Below are 10,231 nucleotides of genomic sequence, written 5' to 3' on the forward strand. Positions count from 1 at the left end.
ATATATACTTATATACAATACCAGAGTGCTAGAATGTATCCTCAAAATATACATATATAATTGTTTCCTCAAAATACCCTCAACTGGCTAGGGCTATACAAAAATACTCCCACAATACTCACTTCACTGTCAGGGCAATACTGAAACCCCTCTACCTGCGAGTCTGGTTTGCTCGCCTACCTGGATCACTTGAAAAATGGTTCAACACTAGGATGAGCCAACGCTCAGTAAGACGAACAATGCTATTACTAGTGTGTGACAAATGAGTTACAATATTATGAAAATCTATTGCTATATAATCATGTATAACTGGATCTGTAAATATAGTACAAGTAATAAAAACCACAACAATTTTCATGTTACTTAACACATCAGTATTTTAGGTTACTATTTAAAATACTTCTAACATACATAAGTATGTTCTCTGTCTCTGAAAATCTGTATATACATAATAATAACTGAAAATTTCCTCTGTGGATAACTGTGTATCATGATTTAACCCCTCATGACAGGGTTGTGCGGCCCGTAGGTGGGATCTACACTGACTGGCCGGCCAGGGTAAATCACTATATTCCCTCGATCTGATTTGCCCTCCTCCACCCATATCTGATGGGGAGCCTGTCCACGTCAGAGCACTATACAATCCACCTACTACCACGTATTATCTGAATAGGTGGTTGCATTCTGTAAACTGTATGTAACTACGGTACCGTGATCTATAAATTGTATGGTCCAACAGGGTCTGATACTATTATATACTCTTTTACTGTTTCCATCATGTTTCCAAAATTACCATAACGCTATCTTTCGATATTGTAAATACTGTAATCTATGTATACCATATCTATAGCATCTCGATGTTATCTTTATATAACTGTCTATATGCTCTGTCTGTATACTCTGTATGTTATGGTAATAGAAAACATGACATATTATAAACACTGTATATACTGTTCTAAATAAAGTTGTGAAATACTGATCTGAGTACAATTGTATAATCATAATACTTTGTAAGTACTGTAAAGCATAGCCAATGTATATATATATATATATATATATATATATATATATATATATATATATATATTCTGTAAAACATGGCATAGGAAAATACCGTAAAACATATTTCTGTACTATGTCTATATTCTCAAGCCACACAGTAATCTTAAAACATATTTATCATACTTGAATAAACTGTATAAATCTCTGCTGTGAATATTACTCTAGTAGAACATTTATAATTTATACTGAAATCATACTTAAATAACCTAGCATAGCATATTTCTCTTACCTGACTACTGGAAAGCCCCTATGGTATACTGGCCTAACACTCGTAGGGCTTCCTACACAACACCCTGAAAACAACATTTGTCAGAACAAAATATCAGTATTTCTTTGGCTACATCATTTCATATAACTGCTAGAAAGCCAAAAACTGAATAAAAGACCTTACCCTAGATTTGGGATGAATTCCAACTTCGTTTCACCAACGATCCGCTCTAGCAGACTTGAAGAGAACTCCGTTAGGAACGTCATGGTGGCTTCAAATCGTTGATCCGGCGACTGACGGGGCCGAAATCGAAGAGAGAAGTGGAAGAGACCGTAGAAGAGAGAGAAAGAAGCACTGAAATTGGATAAAAATCCGAGTTTTCATTATTTATAGGGCCAAATTCGTCGATGAGACATGTCATCTCGTCGACGAGTCCTTAAGTAATTTTGTCGACGAACCTGACCTCCTTGTTGACGAAATTCAGATTGCCCAAAACCCCTCTCGGTATCTTCTCGTCGATGAATCTTATCTTCGTTGACGAGATCCTCTTATGCCTTCGTCGACAAATCCCCTGTGTTCATCGACGAGGCCCCTGAAAAATTATCTTCCTCTTTATTATTCAAATAATATTATTATTATTCAGGTTGTTACAGTCTCACCCCTGAACATTAAATGATTCTCAAGAAATCTAGAGAGACCGGTGGGTCAAGGCCGCCGTTGAGTGAGTTGAGTTTCCCTACTATAAGGGTAAGCATTGATCTAGGATCAGGAGATTTTTGTTGTATGATCCTAGGGTTATTTTGATATTTTGGAGGTTGTATATAAATCCAGTATTTTGGTGATGTAATAAACTTTGGTATTATGTACTCTATGGTTTTGAGAATGTGACGTATATTTACTGCTGCTTAGGTTTCTGCTGTGATTGACAGGTGTCCCCATTACCCACGGGTTCGAGTTGATGTTGTTATTATTATTATTATTATTATTATTATTATTATTATTATTATTATTATTATTATTATTATTATTATGTGATGAATTAAGCAGGACGTTACATACTCACTATCATCACAAAACCAAGATTACAACATCGTATATGCTAACCCTACATGTACAAGGGGATTAGAAAGTTCTCCAAATACCCCAATATCAATTCTTGAAGGTTTTGCCTCTAAATTCCCAACCTACTGATGTTCCCAATTTAAAATTCAAAAAAAGCGCCAAACAAAAATGTCGACGGTTTCTTCCTGAAGCCAAACCATCAACTGTTTCTTCTTGCAGCCCGACTTTCTTGTTTTTCCTCAGCATGCTTTCTTTGTACATGTTTTCCACTCAATATGAGTCACATACTCCAATAATTTGGCATCCAACTTTGGGTTGCATGTTTATAGGATAAGTCATTGGCATGCAACTTCCAAAAGCACTTGTCGATATATCATAAGAGTGTTGAAAATCATCCAGGCATATGAGATTTTAAAAATGTTATGAACTTTCCTAAAATATTAAAAATATCATAAACCTTCCTATATTTGCTAAAAATATATAAATTTTCTTTTTAAAAACCTATCTTTTTACAAAAATACAAGAGCATGTTTGTGTCTTTTTGACAATCATTAGAGAGGTTCTTATAATTATTAAAACTTCATGAGAGGATTTTCATGAGAGGTTCTTGAAATTTTTTAAAGCTGAGGGAAAGTTATTGTTTCCTTGTCAAATTTGAGAGGAGGTCCATGTCTTTGACCCTTTCAAAAAGAGAAGTACCATGCACGAACCTAAAGAAAGTCATTGTCTTGTCAAATTTGAGAAGAGGTTAACATCTTTTGCTCTTTCAAAAAAGAAAAGTATCGTGTACTAAATAAAACAGAAGAAATATAACTTGAAACGAGAAGTAATAAAAAATAAATAGCATGTGCTGTGACGCCCTGAATTTTTCTACCCCTTATAATAATAATAATAATAATAATAATAATAATAATAATAATAATAATAATAAAGTCAACCTGGACCCCAGGTGGGGTACCGAGGATACACATGTCCACCTATATATATACTATCCATGCAGCGAGGAAAAAAAAAAAAAAAACATAATACATCTAATCTAATCCTTATGTACAATACCAGAGTTTTAGAGTCTCCACAGAAAACATATAACTCCCAAAAATCCAACTGATATCCCAAGGATTATACAAAATATCCCCACTCCCAAAAATAAAAACATACCCTGAACTATAGGAACTACGTCTCCTCTATCTTGGAGCTCACTTCGCCTGACTGCCTGAATTTCCTAAAATGTTTAAAATATTTGGAGTGAGACACCTCTTGGTAAGTGGGAATAAATCATTATCAGTATGTGGCAAATGAGTTTTAGTTTATCACAACACACCCATATAAATACTAGTTTAAAGCGAAATCATGAAAATCGTACTTATATTCATATAGATGTATTTACATTTGCAATCATATATTTTTCTCGAAAATATTATCATGCTCAGTAAATGCTTCTGTGTACAAATAACATATCTATCAAAATATAGTCATATGAGTATATCGCGTCTGTAATGAGGAACCATTCATTTCACCGTCATGTAATTACCCCACATGACCAAGTTGTGCGACTCGAAAGCGGGACCTAACTATGGCTGGCCTATCGGGTTAGATCAAAATACCTCGTCTGTAGTACAATTGGCCCACTGCGGCCTGGTCTAGACCTAGGGGCAGTCAACATCTCTCTGAACGCTCAATCGACTTCCAATACCAACACGCTCCCCGAGTTGTGTGGTTGCACTAACTCAATCACTAGCAATAGTATTGTGCTCTCATATATAACATTAACCAATCGGATTCTCATTTCCACCGCTCAATATACATATTTGATCATGTCTGTATATATCTCATCATGTCTGTGTATATCTCATTTCATCATATCAATGAAATTCGCGTCAATATATATCACATATCATCATATCTGATAAAACTTGTTTGTATATATCTCATATCAACATATTTGTATAAAACATATCTGTATATAACTCATATCATCATATCTGTGTAAAACATATCTGTACATATCTCATATCAACATATCTGTTTTTATCTCAACATAAATCACATCTCATCATATAATATATTTACATATTCATTTTACAGTAATCAAAATCCTTGCTCATGCCACATAGATTTTCAGTAATATTTAACAATATAATAATTATCCAGTAAAACATAGGATAGTCCCAAAACTATTATTTCATATATGCCTGATAAGTCAGAATATCACATATAATATTTTCATATCATACTTTAATTTAATCAATTAATTTCCAGAAATTCCTGACATAATTTATTCCCCTTACTTGATTCCTGAGGGAATGCTCGCAGAGATCCTAAATTAGTGTCTGTGGTGTTCACACAAAATCCTATATACTGCAAACCCTAGTTTAATCAGCTCAACCTCAGAATGCATATCATCCTATCATTCCTAAATCCACACAATCCCAATAACTAATTAAACTTGAAAACAACTCCCTTACCCTAGTTTTGGAGTGGTGTTTGGGATCCTCAAAACACAAATCTGCCAAAATTAAAACGACGAGGATCGCTGCTAGGCCTTAAAAATGATATTCGATCATCAATTTGGGTGAGTTTTGAGTGAGAAAATGAAGAGAGAGAGAGAGAGAGAGAGAGAGAGAGAGAGAGAGAGAGAGAGAGAGAGAGAGAGAGAGAGTCTTCACAGCCTAGAGAGAGTCTTTTAAAATTTTCAAAGAATAATGACATGTAGCCTATATATGGAATTATGTCCCAAAGCAAAATTGTCGATAGTTTGGCTTTTTAACCAAACCTTTTTTACCGTTTTACCCTTACCCGGCCATAGTAACACAAAATCGTCAACGATTTTGTGCGCCGCCACCAAACCGTTGACGGTTTGGTCTATACCAAACCATTTTCCCTCTTTTCTTTGTTTTTCTTATTATTTCAATTTTTCAGGTCTCTACATGTGCTATGTTGGACCAACCAGATGCACATAAGTGCCCATTGAAAGGTTGGATATTGCTTTGAAATAACTTTTTATAATCAAATTCAAGCTTTTTATAGCAATGTAAAATTTTGTAAATCGACATTTTTAACCTAAGAATAGATGAATCATATACTCCATTAATCATAGAATAATTTTAAGGTGAATTACTCAAGTAGCCTTTGTTGGACTCTTTTATGTATTATCTATTATGATATAAGAGGTATAAATAAAGATTTCCAAATTATAGGAAACTAGTATTAGTCAAAAGTGAATCTCATTTTCACCTCCATTATTCATAGCACAATCTACTAGCACTTTAATAGTCATCACTCCCTTCTTTTTTCCAATGCATTTATAATCAATCAGTGCAAATCTCATTGATTTGTGTGTGTGTCATGCCTGCCTAAATTTTCAAGCCAATTATGATTAGTATGTCATGTAAAGCTCTTTTATTTAAATTTATGATATCTTCATCCTTAATTTTCAACCGTTTTTAAAATTTAAATCTCTCTTTTTACTTTTAAAACAAATCGACTTTATTAACTAGGCAAGAAATAATATGCAAATTAAATTTTATAACCAAATTATTGAATATTTTGATGTCTAGTTTACTTAATAAATTTATATATTTTTTAAAAATAATAATAATAAATTAAGCATTAATATTAGGAATAATTTAGTCATAAATTAAACCTTAAATAATTTTAATGCCAATGATAAAATATTTTCCTTGATCTTTATAGGGTTTTACTTAGCTAGCCAGCAACTACAACTGTACGAGCACACAATGTTTGACAAAGGTAATGTTTTACCCAAAAAAAAGTGTTTCAACAACACCCCCCCCCCCCCCCCTACGCTACCACCACCACCACCACCCAGCCGCCAAGGGGAAAAAAACCAGATAGTCCTCATTTAATAATTTCATTGTACAGGACCTTAAGACAGAACTATATAGTACTTTTGGTCCATCCGCCGTAGTGGGCATATTTTTTAATATGTATATACATTATCATGTGTCAAGACCAAACAATAAAATGCTAGGCTCATGGGAGTAGGCTCGAGTGTCAAAGACTCTTAGAAAGCATTTTTTACCTTGACACTGGCTGCATTTGAATCAAGGATTTTGTGATAACAAAAGAAAAAGAAACAAAATTAAATTTTCATCGTATTTTCCCATATCTCAAATACAGAATTAAAAATTTTCATCGTATTTTCCCATATCTCAAATACAGAATTAAAATTTATATAAATGTGATTAAAAAATATTAAAAATAAATTAAGAGTTAATGACAAGTAAAATACAAAAGCTTACAAAAGCCTTGCTATGGGGCAAGGGCATTGATTACAAGAGCCTACGTCGCGCACTCCTACTACCATCCAAGTGTCAACTTGTCCAGCGACAATGGTGCAAATCAAGTTAATCACTGTTCGGAAGCCTTTTAGCAATAGCCTAAATCCTCGATAAAAATGTCATGATTTGATAGGTAATATAGTGAGAATGATATGTAAATCCTTTATGATGGCAATTGTGATTTAGCTTGCACCTTAGGCAGCCATCATATGGGGCAACAATTTGATTGCCACTTGACTCAAACCTTGGGCCTCTAACGCATGGGCCAAAGATTCAACTATGAGTTAAATCACCAGTAATCGTTGCAAGAACATTTCCCTCGCTCAAAGCGATGGAATCTGGTGGAATCCCTAACAACGATTTCGCGACCTGTGACCATAGATACATGTTTTGCAAAATCATGGCAATCTTCACAAGCCCGGAGATTCTTAAAGATTATTATTGGAGCATTGCTTGGAGTGGATATAAGCCCAAATGCGATAGCAAGTCTTTCACTATGATCAAGGAGCTGTCCTTTTCTCTCAGGCAAACAATCCGAGACATCATCTTCTGTTAAAATGGTTGTTTGGTTGTTACTGCTCAACTCTTTCAATTTTAAGTAGATCTCCCGTGTTTGAGGATGGTGTTTATCACCCACAATAAACCGGTGAGCTTTGCCCTTAATTGAAATCCAGCTGCAACTAACCTCCTTCCTCAAATTTCTTTCAGCCATCATCCTTCTATAATTGGCTGCTTCTTCCCATTTCCCAAAGGAAGCATACAAGTTAAACATGAGAATGTATCCAGCAGCATCGTTAGGATCCAGCTGAAGGAGGTTTTTGGCTGCAATCTTTGCAAGCTCAAGATTCCGATGGATACAGCACCCACCCAGTAAACATTTCCAAGTCATGGCATCAGCTTCAAATGGCATGATATTAATTAACTCAAATGCTTCCTGCAAATGTCCAGCACGGGAGTAAATATCAACCATACAATCATAATGATCAATAGTTGGATTCACACCATATTCACAACTCATCGAGTCCAGGAATTGTTTGGCTTCCATGACTAAACCTGAATGGCTACAAGCAGTTAAAACTGCCACAAATGTAACTGCGTTCGGCCTTACACCACTAGCCTGCATCTTCTTGAAAAGCCTTAGCGCTTCCAAAGCATTGCCATGGTAAGCACAACCTGAAATTATAGCAGTCCAGGCCACAGTGTCTGGTTTTTCTAATGATTCAAAGGCTCGATAGGCATAGTCTAATCTACCACATTTTGAATACATGGTGATTATTGCGCTCTCTCCATGTAGATATGAAATTAAACTTCTTTTAATTGCATCTCCATGAGCTTGGGCACCCGTATTTAAATCTGCAAGAGCAGAGCATGCCTGAAAAATGCTAGTATATATGAACCGATTCAAAACAACACCTTCATTCCTTAAAGAATTGAAAATCTTAATACACTCCTCAAATTCACCAATTTGGGAATAGCCAGATATTAAAGCACTCCATGAAACATCATTCGGTTCGGATATCCTCCCAAATGCTCGAAAAGCAGATTCAAAACTTTGACATTTGACATAAAAGTCCGCAAGAGGAGTTCCTACTGAAGCTTCAGAATCCAAACCAAGTTTCACAACATAACCATGAATCTGCCTCCCCATCTCCAAATCCTCCAACCCAGAGCACGCCTTAAGAACAATTGAAAACACAAACTCATCTAATTCAACACCTTCACATATCATTCTACCAAACAATCCAAGAGCATCCTCTTGTTTCTCAGCCTGAGTGTACCCCACCATCAATCCAGTCCAGGTCACAGCATTTTTGTCAGCCATTTGATCAAAAACAAGCTTAGCTCCCTCTAACCACCCACATTTTACATACATGTTGGAGATGGCCGTGTTAACCAAAACATCGGTGCTTGACCCAGTTCTAATCACATGGGAATGAATCTGTTTACCGATCTCTAATAATGAAAATTTCACTAACAAACTTAAAAGACTAACGTAGATGGACAAGTTCGGTCTGATTCCTGAAACTTGCATCCTGGTGAACATGCCAAAAGCTTTGCTTATTAGCCCCCTTTGCGCATAAGCAGAAATAATTATAAACCAAGACATAGAACTCTTACTCCGCATTTCATCAAACAGTTCGTGTGCGTCCCCAAAACTCTCACAATCCACGTACATCTGTAAAACCGAATTATCAAGAAATACAGATGGGTTTTTGACTCCTCTCCGCAATATGCCGTGAATGGATCTTCCAAATGATAAATATTTCAGCTTGCCACATGTTTCGAAGAGGCAATGATACGAGTGGGGGCTAATAAAAACATCTGCCGCCTCCATTTCTTGGAGATACTCGTGGGCTTCCTTCAGATTCTCCTGCTTGGAGAGAGAAACTAAGTGGAGATTTTCGAGGCGACCTCGTTGATCTGGATGAGTTTTGACAGATGAAGTGTTTTTGAGAGATACCCATGAAGGGATTTGAGCAAATTTCGCTGTTTTTATGGTTTGGATCTTTTCATGAGGTAATCCTTGGGAGGGATTCGAAGGTGGGACAGGAATACTGGCCATCGACTCAGAACATCAGAAACTTGAGCGAGAGAGAGACTGCCGGCACTACAGTACTCTTCGCCACTGCCCCATGGGACCATTTCCAACGGGACCTACATAGGACACGCGGATCCTCCGTCGTTTATGCAATGTGTAAATTAGCATTTCATCCACTCTTCTTCCAATTTTCTTTTATGCAATGTGTAAATTAGCATTTCATCCACTCTTCTTCCAATTTTCTTTCTTTCATTTCTTCCTCTTTTAAAAAAAAAAAATTATTTCAAAATTTAAGGAAAATCACAAATCCAATTGAGTTTTTCCTATTAAACTGAAATCAAGACAGGCTTACCGTTGATGATGTGAATCTTTAAATTATTACAAACCCTTAATTTTTTTAGGACATGTGATGTATAAATTTTTATATTTCATGAATGTTTTTGCTCTTCCATTTTTTAAGATTGTATTTTGTGTATTTATTTGATTCAAAAAATAGATTTAATTTTTTTTATTTGTGTCTCATCAAGCCTCTGTGAATTTTTATTTTTATTTTTTATATTTTTTTATCTCCATTCTTCGTCATGGTTCGATGGCTCTTTTTCTCTTTCCTTTTATGCCTAATTTTTTTTTTCCTTTCTTTATATTTTGTGTCATCCATCTTGTCTTTTATCCTTTTCAACCTTGATGAGTAGTTAAACCCATAATCATCTCAACACCTCCATCCTCAAATCCATCTTGCCGGCAACAAAAGGGGGAGAGTGGTTGGGGGAGGTGGCTCTTGGGGTGTACCCAAGAATTTTAGAAACTGTTAACGCTCAAATTTTATTATTAATCCTATGTTTTGAAGCTTAGAATTTAGAATTTAGATTAAAATTAAGGACTTGCATAAAATGCAATAAAAATATATATTTCATTTTGTTCAATTCCACACATCCAAATCTTATACTTGCATACTCCAAAGATGGCCTAAAATGGTTTTGGAACTCTTTAAGGGCGATTTTTCTGTAACTGAATTGAGCTCACTATCATGTTTGACTCAGTTTATGTATATCTTGATCT

The 10,231-nt window shown here is 35.3% G+C and overlaps 1 protein-coding gene across 1 annotated transcript; it reads right to left on the bottom strand.

The window, feature by feature from the left end:
- Window positions 1–6,522: 6,522 nt before the first annotated feature.
- Window positions 6,523–9,317, bottom strand: LOC131144459 (pentatricopeptide repeat-containing protein At5g13270, chloroplastic). Its single transcript, XM_058093127.1, has one exon. The coding sequence runs from the start codon at window positions 9,194–9,196 to the stop codon at window positions 6,923–6,925; it is 2,274 nt and encodes a 757-aa protein (XP_057949110.1). The 5' UTR covers window positions 9,197–9,317; the 3' UTR covers window positions 6,523–6,922.
- Window positions 9,318–10,231: the final 914 nt, after the last annotated feature.

Source organism: Malania oleifera, chromosome 12, assembly GCF_029873635.1.
Source record: "Malania oleifera isolate guangnan ecotype guangnan chromosome 12, ASM2987363v1, whole genome shotgun sequence".
NCBI classification, from domain to species: Eukaryota; Viridiplantae; Streptophyta; class Magnoliopsida; order Santalales; family Ximeniaceae; genus Malania; species Malania oleifera.